The sequence below is a fragment of the Antedon mediterranea genome, chromosome 5 (assembly GCF_964355755.1).
Source record: "Antedon mediterranea chromosome 5, ecAntMedi1.1, whole genome shotgun sequence".
Lineage (NCBI taxonomy): Eukaryota > Metazoa > Echinodermata > Crinoidea > Comatulida > Antedonidae > Antedon > Antedon mediterranea.
Window position 1 is genome coordinate 8,826,867 of NC_092674.1, and position 17,742 is coordinate 8,844,608.

General features: G+C 32.5%; 1 protein-coding gene and 1 long non-coding RNA gene across 2 annotated transcripts in view; one reads left to right on the forward strand and one right to left on the reverse strand.

Moving 5' to 3' along the window:
- Positions 1 to 187: 187 nt before the first annotated feature.
- On the reverse strand, positions 188 to 1,735 carry LOC140048721 (uncharacterized). The gene is made up of 3 exons (XR_011845129.1): positions 1,614 to 1,735; positions 1,314 to 1,361; positions 188 to 531 (listed from the first exon to the last, which is right to left on the reverse strand). It is a non-coding gene; the product is annotated as an uncharacterized lncRNA (long non-coding RNA).
- The window catches only part of LOC140048720 (glypican-5-like), a 36,379-nt gene continuing 19,566 nt past the window's right edge, over positions 930 to 17,742 (forward strand). The window contains exons 1-4 of the mRNA XM_072093493.1: positions 930 to 1,223; positions 1,722 to 1,883; positions 14,134 to 14,840; positions 15,600 to 15,853. Of these exons, the coding sequence (XP_071949594.1) occupies positions 1,055 to 1,223; positions 1,722 to 1,883; positions 14,134 to 14,840; positions 15,600 to 15,853 (1,292 nt within the window). The 5' untranslated portion in view covers positions 930 to 1,054. The remainder of the gene's footprint in view (positions 1,224 to 1,721; positions 1,884 to 14,133; positions 14,841 to 15,599; positions 15,854 to 17,742) is intronic.

Here is a 17,742-nt window from a genome sequence, read left to right on the forward strand (position 1 = left end):
ATATATAGTCATATTATCGCATAATAATCGAATTTTAAAAAGTCGATAATTTGGCATTTTCGAGGTTCAGGGATTTTTGATGATACAATTAAAGCAATATATGCGCATATATAGCCATAATATCGCACAATACCAATCCCTGGATTTTTTTTTCCAAAAATGGCAAAATTTCGACCCTTTTATTTTTCGACAAAACTGGTTACTATGGTTCTATAAGATGATAAAAACAGCAATATCCAAGTTGCTAATTCTATTGACGAAGAACAAGGATGACCAGGCTTGGTTGATTGAGCTTATTCGCAGTGTATGTGTTAAAGCATCCTAACATATTTTGGAGTTCTGTCAACTTTCAATGCTGAAGGAGATGTTGTATTGGTTGTCCCAGATTCAGACACAACGTTCACCATAGAGAGCATGCTATATATATCATCGTCATAGATCATTTTCTATATGATTGGTTGCGCAAGTTTTCGCTTCGAAATCGAGGTACCAATTTTACCAAAGATAGTGTGATTTTACTGAAGCGAAAAACTGAAAGAAATGGATGGAAAAATGAATACGCATGCGTAAAAGCTGACGCTTTCGATTCGCGCGAACAAATTCGCCTAGTTGAAAATTGGCCTAATGTAGTATATAAACAGTGGGTACATATTGTAATCATAGACTATTGCGGTATTTAATTTAAATCAAAATGTATATATGAACTCGTAATTATTGGTTATGCTTTATTGAAGAATGACGGGTAGAAATGTGATCACTTACAACAAATAAACATGCGGTGACATAATAAGAGCAAGTTTTGTCGAAAATAATCTTGCAATAGCCCCACCAAACGGCACATGAATATTCATACTGGTAAAACTTTAGCATATCAATATTGTCCAATTGAAATCGGTGATCTATAGCTAATACTTAACGACTGACTAATGATTACCAGTTCGGTACTTCGTAAAGAACTTCTGTATTGTAGTAGCTTAGATACACGCATTTCCAACATGGACTATGTTATTCTATAAATGACGGATTACGGTATAGGCCAAAATCACAAGATATTATGGAGTTTATTGGAATTATTTTAGTTTTGTGTTTGAATTTGTGTGTTGTATTATGTGGCAGCAGTGTCAGACCCGTAAGCGAATGCTCCGCTGTGAATGAGAGGTTTATGGATATGTTTGGTGATTATTCATCATCTTCACTTCCATCGAGCAGTAACCCTGTAAAAGGTATTCATAAAATGTAATTGATTGTTAATATATAGGAATAATTAATTATCGTAGTTAACTGCGTCAGCAAATGAAATAGGAAATATTTACCCGACTGACGACTTGTACACACTTGTATATACATTGACCAGTATAGCCCTAATTAAGAATAGAAAACTGTATTTGAACTGTATTTGATTTGATGTTATTGATTTCGTGCATTGGGGGAATATTGTACAGTCTTTTTTAGGGTGGACATATTTCCATACACTTGCTGGGGATTAACTCTAGACTATAACTTATCATTGGGATGAAGCAGTGCTTCCTTTACACTCGAATCTAACCTATCGACACAAGCATTGTATTATAAAATTTACCGAGTAAAATATGGAAATATTTGTATTATCTTACCTTTTTTTCTTAAGGATGTCAATCAATTATTCTCAATTACGTTTTATCTGAAAGAAAATTGAACACTACTGCCAAATGGTATTACACCTCAAATATTTTTCTTAACAGAGTCCAGTCTGTCGGTTTGTACAATGTCACAGGAGTCTTGTTGTACACCAGACATGGAAGAACGATTCCACGTGGAAGCTTCACAAGATTTGCACGATCAGCTGCAGGAATCTACTTCGCTTCTTAGTTACTCATTTTATGTTAATGACGTCCAGTTTAAAAGTAAGTAAAAGAATATTGTTAGTGCAGTAACAGCGGGTTGTTCGGAGGTTTTTTTTAAATATAAATATTCCTCCAAATTGAGGACTTTCTTTTGCCTTTACGAATCCTTTAATTGGGTAATAGTGAAAAAAAGGACCACTACCGTATCAAACATGATCGGAGTCAAGGGGCGCAGTCTACTCTCCTCAACCCACAAATACATTTCGAAAATTATAATGAAAAAGATACGACATTGGAGAAGTTCAGCACACTTAATTCCATTAGGCCTTGGAACCCTCCTATTTCGAAACTCTGGACTCAACCCGCCCTGATTTAATCTCGAATTCTAATAAACTCTTTGAGAAGTGGTTTCTTGTTAATTATATAATTCTTTATTTCTAAATTTGTGGATTTTTCAGTAGACCTAACTGTATTTAAACAAGGCCAACAGCCATTAAGTCGCGTGCTACAATGCATAGTGATACCGGACCGACAGACAGACCGACAGACCGACAGACAGACCGACCGACCGACATAGTGAACTATACTGACCGAAATTACTGAACATGTTTAAAAATGTTGAAATGTTTAAAAACATTTATATTTTTTCAATTTACACGTGCGTAGCCTGTCACTTTTGACGTGCTCGTATAACGTAATTTCGAGTTGAAAAGTAAGTCAAGAAGAAAACAGAAATCGGGCAAAAAGAGTTCGCAATAACATTTAACGCGCAGTGCGCACGCAAAAATATGGGCACTCATGGCAATTTTGTAAACGCTTAAAATTGCCTGAAACGTACTCTTATTTCATCGAAAATAAATTTTGAAAATTTTAAGCGCGCGTACGCATGCGTTACATGCACTACGCACGTAATTGTATTGCCATATGATGATTTATGCCCTGAAATTTATGAGTACCAAATTTTATTTAATTGTGATTCATGGTTGTGAAGATATGATTACAAACGTGATTTCGTTAAATCGTGCGTAGACCGCGTAATGTTTTATTGCGCACCGTGAAAACATAACCACATCGATTCCTGGCCATAAGGAATATTCTGTGAAAAATTGACTTAGCTAGATTAAACTGATATCAAGATAAGGTCAGAAAGCGATAAAACGCATAGTGATACCGGACCGACAGACAGACAGACAGACAGACAGACAGACAGACAGACAGACCGACAGACAGACAGACCGACCAACCGACCGACATAGTGAACTATAGAGTCGCTTCCACGCGACTAAAAATCCTGGAACTATATAAACATTCTTGGTGTAAATAAAACAATTTCAGCTCGTATCTACTTTCAGGCGCATTTGGGGGCCCATTTCCCAAAGTTATTTTTTTTATAGAAATCTTATGCTCTATCTTAATTACGATACACTAATGTATTAAGAAACACATCTATTATAGACCTACACTTGAAATGGCAGAACATTTTACTGTACTGAAAACAGAAATGCTCGGTCGCAATATTTGTAGTTATTTCTAGAATTAACCCTTTTAGCTCTAAGGCTTAACATACCAATTCTTTTTTTTGTATGAACATAGTAGTTCTAGTATTTCTCTTCTTATTATCTAATTTTTAACTTGGTGATATTTATTATTCTTGGTGAATGCAAATTCCTATGCTAAAAGCTATTAAATTTAAAAATTCATTAAGATTGGAGAGATATAATTCATAAATGCACGTGTAATAAATTGATTTTAACAAAAGCGAATAAAAACGGTGTTTAAGTGAAGAATAATGGAAAAAAGAAAATAATTGATAGTGTATAATTAAGATCTTATCAATCTATTTGCCAAAAGTGTTATCATAAAAGTATTTATTTTATTAGTTTAAGAATGATTATTATGCATACCTTAGTTGTAGTCAAATATAATTCTTTATGTAAAGTTTATATATACGACAAAGGATTTTTGTCGTTTGTGGGTTCCACATATACAATAAACATGGTATTGTTGCATTGTAAGGTTCCGCCTAGGTTTACTTTATTTACACGTGTAAGTTGGTTCTTACCCACCAAAATTAGCGATAACTGTACCCCTGAAATTAAGCCTCAACGGGCCCATAGACTAAAAATGTTGTTACACTGTATTTATAAAGTCAACAATCATGACAATAACTACAAAACAAATGTAATATCTAGATTTATAATGAATGGATTGAAAGCCTTCCTTTGTCTCAAATCGTTCACTACAGTATATTCACCTCAAAATCTTTTCAGCAGTCAAATGTAAAATAACGTAGATTTTTGTTTTAAAAAAGGTAATAATTAATAATGATATTGCAATAGTGCAATTAAACTAGGTCACATGGTTTCGTTTATGGTCGGTTCATGCTATAAGCTTGTTGAAACCAATACAATATTACCACAGTAATTAAATTGGGATATTGAAACTTATGGATTGCTTGGCAACTAAAAGCATTTCAGGTTCACTAAAGATTATTTTTGCGATAGTAGAATTTCTTAATTAACCTATGAGGTTAGCAATTCGCCGATATATATAATTACGCATTAGAGATCATCTTCAACAATTAAGAAAATATTTGCGTATGTGCCGTATTTTTTATTCTTTAAATTCTTTACGAGTATTCTGAGTATACACTGAGAGGCCTTAGAAATTAATTATTTAAATAGTATATGCCTATGCCTGATTAACCGTAATTTATTACAATTAATGTTCATCACTTTCCGAGGAATTTCATACAAATAAATTAGGCGGTATATGTTGTACCTCCGTTTGGTAAATTTGAATCAACATTATTTTTTCTTACAATTGCAATACATACTCGGTCAAAACATATATACAGCATGTTTGATCACTTAGATATTTTTTTTTGTTTGGTAATTATTGTTTAAACTCTCATCGTCATGTTTTAGGCCTACATCAAAAAGAGAATGTACAAAATATTGAACATACCAAAAACAAAAAAAATCCAAATCATAAATCAAAACAACGAAAAACCCACCTTAATTAGGAATACATTTTTTTCTAGAATAGTTTAATTTGTGAAAGAACAAGGCCATATACATGGCTGCAGTCGCGTGCTCAAATTTAAGTTCGTGTTTACTGACCGACCAACCGACCGACCATCCGACCGACATAGTGTGGTGTAGAGTCGCGTTGCACGTGACTAAAAAGAAATTACACTTATGATAGCGTCTAGGTCTTAGTTTTTTAGATACCACTTACATACGATAGGGAATGTAGGTCTACATTGGCCAATGTGAGCCCTAGTCTTAGCCTAACGCTCTTCAGGTGGATGTACATTTGATATTGTATGATTTATAATCTCTAACCAAACTAAATTAACTTGTATTACGATTTCCCTTAAATGCCTCAGGTTATATCACCTGCCTAGATTAAATCTACTTTACATCGATTGATACATCCCGAAAAGTTATCTCAAAGGAGTACAAAATCCGCACTCGAATTTATTAATTTCAAAACTGCCATAAATTACCTTACACGAAAGATGATTCTGTCACTTTGATGCAACATCAACATTAATTCTTCTGATCCAAAAAGTGTGTTTGCCTTCCAAATCAACGGTGAACACTCGATTCTCATTCTTAACCAGTCAGTATCTAAGTAAGGTTTCAAGGAGTTCATCAATTCTTTTCATGACTTGTTTTGCCTCCCAAATCACTCGTTTTAACTAGTCAGTATCTAAGTAAAGTCTCGAGAAGTTCACCAATTCTGTTCATAACTTGTTTTTCCTCCCATATCACCTGTCTTATATAGTCAGTATCTAAGTAAAGTCTCGAGGAGTTCATCAATTCTTTTCATGACTTGTTTTGCCTCCCAGATCACTCGTTTTAACTAGTCAGTATCTAAGTAAGGTTTCGAGGAGTTCATCAATTTTTTTCATGACTTGTTTTTCCTCCCAGATCACCAGTCTTAATTAGTCAGTATCTAAGTAAAGTCTCGAGGAGTTCATCAATTCTGTTCATGACTTGTTTTGCCTCGCAGATCACCAGTCTTAACTAGTCAGTATCTAAGTAAAGTTTCGAGGAGGAGTTAATCAATTTTTTCATGACTTGTTTTGCATCCCAGATCACTCGTCTTAAGTAGTCAGTATCTAAGTAAAGTCTGGAGGAGTTCATCAATTTTTTTCATAACTTGTTTTTCCTCCCATATCACCCGTCTTAAGTAGTCAGTATCTAAAGTCTCGAGAATTTCATCAATTCTGTTCATGACTTGTTTTGCCCAGGGAGTTGTAAAATAAATATTTTACAACTCCCTGTTTTGCCTCCCAGATCACTCGTCTTAAGTAGTGAGTATATAAGTAAAGTCTCGAGGAGTTCATCAATTCTTTTCATGACTTGTTTTGCATCCCAGATCACCCGCAACTAGTCAGTATCTAAGTGAAGTTTCGAGGAGTTCATCAATTCTTTTCATGACTTGTTTTGCCTTCCAGATCATCACCCATCTTAAGTAGTCTGTATAAGTAAAGTTTCGAGTAATTCACCAATTCTTTCCATAACGTGTTCTGCGATATCCAGCTCTTTATGTTAATGTACGCCTTAATAATTACAAGAACTTACAGAAGTTTCGTGGTACAGGTCACATATTCGTCACATGTTTCCAAAATGTTCCCATTTCTCCGAACGTTCGGTGGATACATTTTTAAAGAAAAATTATTGATAGAATATTTTTCCAACGTAGAAATAATTTGTTAACGAGTAGTTTCTTACTGGCGGTTTTACTTCATTGTTTGATTATGATTTTGATTATTTTACAACATTGCTATTATTTAGGCTAACATTGCCTTTGGATTTACTGTATACCATTGGTTGTGCGATATATAATTGAACCATTGCAATATATTAAATCATTTATATCTGTTAGATTCTGTAATTTTGTATTGTTAGATATAGGGTTGTGGTTATGATTAATGTTTTACTGAGCAAGAAATTCATATTACGATATAAGTCTGTACAATAAGCCTTCATAAATCGTAGATGCCCATCAATATTTATGATTAAGTGTTATGTATTGATTCGTTAGCCAACCCAGCGTTAATTGCATAGGATTTACCGATCTCTATATTAATTATGATATTTATATTGACCTTTGAACTAATCTTGTACTTTGTTTTCCACAGAGTCCTACAATCAATGTGAATTATACATTGGTGCAATAATATATTACTGTAGCAATCAAAATATAAGTTATGTTCTTAGTGGTAAGCAGATATAGCATAGATAGGCATAATGGAAAAGGTCGTCTAGACAAAAATGATTTAGACCTTAAGAGTACATCTAGAGATTTATAATGTATATTTATACAGGTCTTAGTCTAATATTATTAAATTATGTTCCTGTATAATGTTGCATCTTCACCTAGCCCTAACTCTAACATCTGTATTTAATGTCTTATTTTCTACTCTAACTCTATTTCCAACATTTGTATACAATTTCTTGTTTTTACCATTTCCACCTAATCCTACTGTAATCCAAACTGTATATGAAATTTCTTATTTTTACCATCTTAATCTAACCCTAACTCCAGCATCTGTGTAGGCCTATACAATTTCTTATTACCAACTGCATAGAAACATATTAGTTAGGGCTTTTTCATTTGAACACATTTCGTGTCTTTATCATCTTCCTCTAACTCTCAACATCTTTCTTTTTTATATACAATGTAGTTACTTTCAAATAATCAATTCTAACGCAAACTACATAAACATCACAATTCATGACCAAACAAGCAAAGAAGGCTTGGAAGAACTCTCTCATCAATCAATCATAATAACAGTACACCCACTGATTATTTGCATGGCTAAAGTTAAAGATAATTACCAGAAAGTCGTGCAGCATTCACAAATTTGAATGCCTAATCGGTTAGAAAAGGGGAAATAATTAACAAGCTTCTAATGAGGTTTCACGGTTCAATCATTAATAAAATCCAGATTAAATCATAATATATAAATCTATCTTGAGGCATTTAAAGTAGCAATTTATAATTTGTCAAAAATTACATCAACAATTTCTTTTTTTATTTCATACAGTGTCACAAGTCACCATATATAAAACTATAATATGTTTAACTTGCTCCCGGACCGATTAACAGTGGTATTTTGTTTCAAAGTTGATTGATTGATTTATTATGTAAGAGCAGTAGCCTACAATCATTTTGATACCCAGTTACACCTTTTCTCCCCCATACTGGGGTTGGTTTTCAGATGTAGATTAAAACCTTCCTTCAGGTCATTTTGATACCCCAAGTCTAGAAATGCATGAAATAGCAAAAGGCTTGAGATGGAACTAAAAGCTTCATGTAGAGGAATATGTACATCACTGTTTGTCAGGGGTGGCTAATTATGAATTCAGATAGTAGATAATTTATCTATCAACAGCATACAATTGTATACATTTAAGTACATTTAAATAAGGTTGTTTTACTTTATAAGCCCAAATAAAGGAAATATATAATGTAATTGTGTTAATAGGATATTTTTTTTAAAGAAATAAAGCTAGTTTGAAGTAGTTTTGCTCTTACTGTATAAAATAAAAATTCAATAAAACATATTTTATGACTTGTTTTTATAATGAGAAATATGATCTTCGGCACTTTTTGATATTGGAAAAAGTATACAGGATAAAAAACTATTATTAGTAATGCAATACAACTAGTTAAAGTCAAGTATTTTTGTTTCTACAAATCAACCATAATCAATATAAATAAATTACTGAACCGCACTTTAATTTAATAGGGAGATTGTAGCGTAAAGTTATCCCGCAAAACCGTGCAAATTCTCCACCCCAAACAATGCTTTTCACACAGTTTGATGTAAAGAAACCTTGTTTAGGTCTTCCGTCATAACCGGAGGATTTGGCTAGAGGTTTGTTGACATTACCCATTGTAGCATGGTTCACAAGTAATAAATAGGATTTAACTATACAACTACACCTTGTTAAAATGTATATTTTTCTTTGGTTGAGTACAATTTCAAAAACACTTCATTGGTTTGTGCATTGAAGATGAAACTGTTCTGTCTCGGTATTAAAACTACCTGTTGGATTTGAGGGCCTTTTAAGGTCTTTTACAGAGGTAAAAAATAAAAATTATATTATACAATTATTCAATACACTGTTTCATAAAAACATTATGTACCACTATTTCCGATAATTCTGTTCTGTTAGAACAAAAGTAATGACCAACTTTACATGTCGTGGTTAAATTGCATGTCAAAAAAAAATAAATAAATAAATATCGCATAAAAATGTATAAGAATCAAGACAACATTAAAAATGTAAAAATCTTTTTCTTAAAAGTTAAAAAAACAAAAGAAGCAGGCATAAAAAATATTAAAAGTCAAAAAAGGAAAGGCCAGTCGCAAGTCAGCAGGGAAGGTAAAATTGAATAGTTTTGTTATGAACTGCAAACTTATAACCTTTTAACAATTCTGCAAAGACATCAGCCTAGGTATAGTCAAGTGGACGTGTGAAAAAAAGGCCCATTTCCATATGGTTGCATTAACAGCCGAGATGACTCAAAAAGAGACCATTCTTATACTTACGGTATGAACAAAAATGCCTTACCATTGTATCAGTGCATTACCTTTTTGATACCTCGACTTTACACAAGATCTTGAGTCTTGAATAGGGTTTATACAAATATAAAGAAAGACAGTATTACAAATTAAATCAAGGTTATTCTATAAGCTGATCTAATAATCAAGGTTAATTGTATTTGAATATGTGAATCAATCAATTAATCCCTTAAGCTATAATTGAGAGCCATTAAATTAATGTTTTCTTCTAAAAACTCAACTTTTTCTTAATGTTCACCGAATGATCAATCCTAAAATCACTTTGATATTAGTCAAATATGAAGTACTGTAATGTGATTTTGCAGTATACTACAATCCAGAAATAAAGTTTTTTACTGTGTGCCTGTCAGACCTATCATCATCTTTTTTTTAGAATTAAGGGGGGTGGTGATATTCAACCCATAGATCCACCACTGTGGAGTGCAATCATTGCTTTAATTTGTTCGTTTAACAGGATTATGTTAAAAGTAATGCTGTTAATTATTTTTCAACATAATGAAACCAATTTACTAACCTAATTACATAATAACATAATATCAACAGGTTATTTTCTGTAGTTTTTTTAAATTTAACTTTTTTTTTGTCTTGTGTGAGTTCTTCTCACGTTTATTTAAATTCTCATTGATGAATATATTATATACATATAAGTACATTTTTGACAATTAAAAGTAATTGTTTAAAGTAGTTAAAATACAGGTATATTTACATAGTAAGATGCCAGAATTCAGTATTAACCATATATTTTCTCATTTAAAATTTTAGCTACGATATTAATTAAACTGTAGAAATGAAAAATGGCGGTAAAATACATGATTAAAATTTTCTTGTTAAACTATCTTATTTGTGTTCTTATTTGTGTTCGAGTAGAGAGGCTATAAACTCAGGGGAGGAAAATGTAGTATCCTCCCTTTTCACCAAGATAAGATTTTTTACATTTAACAATAAAATATGTAATGAACATATCACAAATAACCATCTTGTTTTGCAGAATACATATATTGAGTCCTATTTTGATTCACTTAAACCCAGACATTTCAAGTGCCTAAATCTACGTTGCTTTCACAAAATCAAACACTACCCTTTCGTTTCAACAGCATTGACAAAAGCAAGCATTACTTAGATGAATAATTGATAGGTTTAAACACTAGGAGTGGAATGTCACGGTAAGAATTCCTTACACCACAATCGTGAACCCTTTTGTTGCCAAACAAACGCTATTCGTTGAACTTTTGCTGTACGTAACAATGGCGGATTTAGAGCCTACAGATTGTTGAGTGTTGAAGCATGGACTTTTTATATACACTCTATAGTTTATGTACCATTACCAGAATGGGTTGTAAGGGCTTAGGTGGCAATGATTTTATAAAGGTGTAATTTGAATTTAATCTGGTATTGAAATGGTGTTTCTTATGTCAAAGTCTGTCCCAAGATCAGTAAAGCATTGTATTCTCATATGGCTCTTTTATATAATTAGATTTTATGAGACAAATATTGTTAGAAGGTCTGTATGATATGGTTTTAGGACCACCCTACTCTCTATTATAAGAAATGATAGCATTTGTGTACAGTACAAAAATATAGTATATTTACATGGTACAAGCACCATTTCTGCTTCCAAAAATATACCATGTATATAGTATTTATCTTCCAGCAGAAACAAATGTTACTTGTTTATCCTCCATAAGGGTGACATTACTATGTCTAGTAAATAGGACAGCCAGGGTTCAAATGAATAAAAATATTCCATACGAAACATTTGTTTTATAATCAAGATTTTGGCTGCAGGAGCACTAATAGATGGCCCGATCAGAAGGTGGTTTTTCATGTTTCAAAAATTGCTTTCAAAAAAATTAATCAAACAATGACATAGCAATAACATAACACATGATGTATTATGTTATTGCTATGTCATTGTTTGATTAATTTTTAATGATGTCATCATTATTTTTATGGTCAAGCATACATTTTTTGAAATTCTCATACTAAATCCTACCACAAGTTTCTATTTATAAGCGTACACCTGGATACCGCACGTGCGATGATATTGATATAGCCGCTATTACGAGAGACTAAAGGAAATTTAATAGAATTGATTGATTTCCTACCGACAATACAAAATTACTAATTGTTTTGGTGTTACTAATGTCGCAATTCCTTTTTGTGTTCACCTACAAATCAATTACCACATGTTTTACCACCAGTTTGGCTACTAATGGTCATTTTCTTGTACGTAAACGCACACCTTTATATAAATATTATTTTTTTAATTCTATAATAGCTTCTGTAATTGTTATACTTATTTAAAATAATTTTAACATTTTAAAACTGTTTAAAAGTTAAATATTTAAATATAAATTTTCAAATATTTAATTTGGATGTGTTTTCTATATTAAAGCTGAGCTGACTGGTCCATAGTTACAATGTATTAATATCCATAGACTCTATTTTGCCTTCATATACATTTTATGTGACCCCTCCTGGGATATTCAAGTTAGGACCCTTTCACCAGAATCTCTTTATACATACATCTTGTCTTGATGTTAATTTTCATCACCTGTTGAGGTCACTGTTAACTATACTTTCTAAATTACATCATTATGTCATCAAAGTGATTTAAACTTTGCTGCATTCACCATTTATGTGACCTCTATATTCATTTTCTGTCTTCTTCCACACAACTGTGATATCTAAATTCCACAAAGTGATTATTGCACTTCATTGTACTCTTCTTTGAGTAACATGGAGCAGTTTGATTTTCTTTTACAACTGATGCAGAAAAAATAAAATTCTTTCAGATAACAAATTCAACAGCAGCATGTCATCAAAGTAAAATTAATGCACTTCACTGCACTCTTTTTTGTCTAATCGCTAGAAGTTATTTTAACATTGATGAAGCCTCTATAGAACCTATTCTAGTTAATAGAAAAATTCCACTGTTTCCAAAGTTCACTCATTTTTGTATTTTCTCAATGCAACCCTCCATAAGTTTTCTGACTGTCGGTGATCACGGTGCTGTCGGTGATGCCTTCATACAGTGGCGTAACACAGGAGGCATAGGCCTCTGGTTTAGCCCTCCTAGGGCCCTCTAATAACGCTGGGTAGTTGCAGTGGGCTGTTCATGCTCTGGGGCTCCTCAAACTATGAGGCTCCTGTGTTCAGCAAGTGAGCCCCTTCATATATTTCTTTCCTACTTTAGATACTACAGGTACTGTATATATACTAGTATGTACACCGTATCATGGTACCATAAGTGGTGCGAGCTTCACTGTAATTCTCTGTTCTCAATCGTGGCTTTTCTTAGGCCTTCAGTAATATTAGTGTAATAAGCTATATTGTAGTAGGACTATTAGTCTATTTTACTCACCCCTCTCAGGCCCCACACCTTGGCTGGATGTTACAAATCATCACTTGTATAAAGGTCACTGGTATCTGTGCTATCTTCATTGTGTCTGTCTTGTGTCAATCTACACTCCATTATGTTTTATGGTTATTATAGTGCCATATGTTTTTGCCACATATTATATAATCTGCCTGTAACAGCATACATAAAATTATGATTTAATAAAGAGTGTAAGGAAAGCTGTGCTGTAGAATACAGTATTAAGTTATTTATCCCTCTAATATCCTCCATAGTCTCTTAGCATAGAACTAGATTTGTTGGTCTGCTATCGAGCAAAAAATCAGGTCATATCATGTCATTTCTGATGTAATCTTGGGTCCGCTTGATGGTGAAAATATTGTTTATAGGCTGGTTCCAAATTGTATGGAAAATAGTGTTTAAATTATTTTTTTAATTTGTTTTAATTTTGCTGCCTCTGATAATCTGTAAGTATTACAATTCAGATATTATAATTACTAGCATTGCATTTCATCATGCAGGTACACTGAATGTAATAATATGTGCAAAGATAACAAGAAGATAACATAAGCCTTATAATTGGAATGTTTTACCAAGTTGCTATTGATAGACAAAATCAATGCAATGTCTTTCTTAAGTCTAGACACTAATTAACTTGATATAGCAAAGAACATCCTACATTTGAGTTTAATTGATTTAATTATTCTAATGATAAAGTGGGAACATACCACCATCTTTTCATATATCCATATAAGCCTATACTATAATGCAAATAACATACATTTTAATACAAATTCGAGAACAGAATTAGCAAAAAATATTATTTATTAGTAACATGATTACATTCATCATCTGTAAAATTGTTCCAGAATTTGTAAAATCAAGGTACAGTAAGGACCTAACAGATAATAGGGTTGGTCGTAATGTTAAAACATATATCATCCTTCCTTTATAAAGGCGACGTCTTAATAGGGTTATACCAAAAAGGGGGTCATACTAAAGACTTCAAATAGATAATAAACAGCCAGCCTGATAAACATTTTGGGCCAGCCCAGGGGTGTCCAGTACTGTGATAATTGTTTCCTACAGTATGTAATTTTTAACCGTAATTTATTTGATTTTTATAGCAATCTGAATTTTATGCCTTTTGGATGTGTTTTATACTTATTTTAGTGTTTTGTATTTGATAGTTGTCTTGTTTTGTCCTGCGTATACTTGGTCCTCCAAGCTGTGACCTGGGATATCTGTTACATTTTTATGTTTTTATTTGAAATAAAGGATGATCTTACTACTGTATTTTTAAATTTTTATTGGAAATAAATTGTTTTCTTCTTATTTTTCAGGTGATTATAACAACATGCTTGAACAAGCACGATTAAACATGGAAGACATATTTGAGGAGGATTACAATAGGATATCAGGAGAGGTCTCGACACTTTTGTCAACATTCTTTGACGATGTCAAAGATTTTATCTCAAGAGAACCAGGTGCATTAGACATACCAACGTTCGTAGACAATTTCTATGATAACCTTTTTCCTTTAATATACATAGAGGAATTGAACACAGGGAAAATTAAATCGGGATTGAGTACATCTTATTCAAACTGTTTGGCTAGAAATCGGAAGCTGATACGACCATTTGGCAATACGCCAAAGTGGACAAGCCTATCATTTGAGGATTCTCTTATACCGGCAAAACTACTTCTACAATCAATGGAACTTGGTATTCATGTGATAAACACAACAAATCATTTGAAGTTAACAGAGGCATGTCATTACGCATTGACACGGATGTCTTTCTGTCAGTATTGTAGTGGGTACGTGGATTTAAAACCTTGCAATGCGTTGTGCCTTAACGTGATGGCTGGCTGCTTTGCTGGACTTTATGACGTTAATTACGATTGGAGTCGTTTTATATCTACTCTTGTCCGACTCACGTCAAGTATGTCTTTAGATCGTGACTTGGAACGTGTTTTAAGAAACTTACCCAAGAGAACAACCAGTGCGCTGACCTATTTGCGAAGTAATAAAGTAGATATTTTAGATAAGGTAAGCTTGTCATTCCTCCTATCAATATTATAACTTCATCAACAACTATATACTATTTAATAGAACTATCACTGTGCACTGTAACTCTCCCAATACTGGGCATCCCTATGCTGGCCCAAAATGATAATCATGTAGGCTGGTTTTCCAAATACAAAAAGGTGAAGAAAGCATTTGTGACCTTTTAATAGATCATAATACAATTCTGGTTTAGAGAAAGTTTAATTATGAAAAAGTGTAAAATCAGGAATATCTTTGAACTCTAAATTCCTTGAGAAAATATCGTCCAATTAACCCTAGTTAAAGTTTGTCAACAGTTATATATTTCATTTCATTAAATTTCAACACTTGAGTTAAACACCTCCCACATACTTCCTACGTTATTGATACAGTACTATAATAACATATAGGCTATATTACAATACATTGTTTTGTTCAGGAGTGTCTTGATGAATAGATTACATTCTTTTAACTATTGTTCCACGATTTTTCAATGCCGTTTTGGTGACACACAAATAACCTTATTGAATTCTGTAATTACACAACTAAGGCTAATCAGCGGAATATTTTGTAATGATACAAGTTTTATGAACACAGAGCAACATAGGCCTATACTGAAATATTAGTAAGAAACAAAAATAAAATTCACTTATGGCAGAATTACCTTTTTACAATCAGCACATACCCAAAACTAAGAAATATACCTCAATAAAACAACACACTTTTTATTTATTCTCAATATAAATATTAATTTATTTTTAGGCAAATGAACTTTGTGGTGACCCAGTTGATGTACCGCAAAATTTTGCTGTGAAAATGTTGAACAGATTGTCAGGTGAACGAAACAGAGATACGTCAAATGCGCAATCCTCCATGTATATCCGCATCAATGTATTCGCATACAGTTTGCGCAACTCAGATTCCTTTTTACGATCACTACCCAACCAAATTTGCTTCATTAACAGAGGAGCTTCTGATTTCGACTCAAGGTGCTGGACAGGAAAACGCTATGGAAAGTAAGTTATTTTTAGAATAACTTGTATTACAGGTAACAGAAGCTTTTGAGTATTAAAGATGTTTTGTCCCCCTAAAACATAAAAAATGAAATTTTGTAGTTTCAATAAAGTTATACTCTTTTCCGTTGTTTTCACTTAATTAAAAAGTGACAAAATAAATAGTTAAATTTAACCAAAATCCCAAGTAAGGTTGGTAGCCAATTTGACTGTTCGTAAGTAAGTCAATTTGTGGAAGTGGATAAGTATTCTATGACATTAAAATGGCTTATTCAACAAACAATTTGACAATACATCTTTAAAATGAAGTTTCAGGGCATGTTTCTGTTACGAAAAAATAACGCGAGAAAACACCTAATCAATTGGTATCGTTTAAGCTGTTATCGTTGTTTACCGTTTAGCTGCAATGCAAAATAACGGTTATTTTATAAACTGGCTTTCTCCTAGATTCACTTAGGTTTGACCAGGGAGGTATTTTTATAACTCCCTGGTTTGACCATCACATTTTGGGTTACCGTACTGCTTTAAACAATATTTAGAGTACAACAAAAATTCAGTTAATATAAAAATTATATTTTTTAAATTATTTGTTTGCAGCAACAACTTAAACAAAATTTGTTATAATAATTACAAGTTTTTACAGATTTATACACACACAATTAATTGTCCCTCGAGTCTGGAACTAATTTTGTACACTCTTTGTTAACCTAAAACTAATTATTACTGGGTCAATTGACCATCACACAATGACATCAGAATAAGATCAATTACATTGGAATGTATACAGGACATTTCAGTCTGTAGGACTACCAGTAACATGGTCTAGATCGGGTGTCACGAAACCTAAGACCACGAAAGCTAAGACCCCCTAAGACCTAAGATCACGAAAGCTAAGACCCAAGACCTAAGATTACAAATTCTAAGATATACTACAGCTTAAAAACAATACTTGTTTATCCATACATAATTTTAAACATAGTAGGTTTCATTTATTACCATAAATATAATTAAATACTACCGCAAAACATAGATAAACTCACGTTATTTTCGCCCGTTGAGTAAATGTATATTTTTTCTTTACAACAAACTTGACGGATTGTTTGTTGGTATATATTTACTCCAATTGTGTTGGTTCAGAGGATGTTTTTCTTTCGCACCTGCCGTTCTTGTATTTTGACTCCAAATTTGTTAACTGACTTTATCCTGAATACCACACTTTAAAATTAGGACTTATAAGTACTTTCAGGAGAAACACATAAAAACAAATAAATAAATCCTTTAAATTGATGATTTTACAGACGTGTTTCTTTGTATACTGTAATTCCTCCCATGCTCAATGTTTTTGTTTCTATGGAGCGCCAAAAGAGCAACAATAATAGAACAAGTATAAAAACAGAAAGAAAATGAAAAAAAAAAAAAAAAAAAAACTTATTATCATGATTTTTAAATTAAAATTTATTTGCGAGTATTTATTTCTTCGTACTAGCATCATTATACTATTATCATTACAATTTTAATTTTACATTGTTCCATCCACACTGTAGATGGACTTTTTGCTCTTTTGACGTTCCATAGAAACAAAAACATTGAACATTGGGTAGGCCTACTGTACTCTGTAGGCTAGTCATGCAAAATTTGCAAACAGTATGTGTGCGAGAAAAACGTCTGTAAAATCATCAATTTAAAAATGTATTCGTTACTTTTTATGTGATTCTTTTTCATAAAAGTGCTAATTCTAAGGTGTGGTATTCAGAATAAATGTTGGAGGTTAAAATAGAAGGCAGGTGCGAAAGATAAATATTGTAATCTTAGGTCTTGGGTCTTAGCTTTCGTGATCTTAGGTCTTAGGGGGTCTTAGCTTTCGTGGTCTTAGGTTTCGTGACACCCGGTCT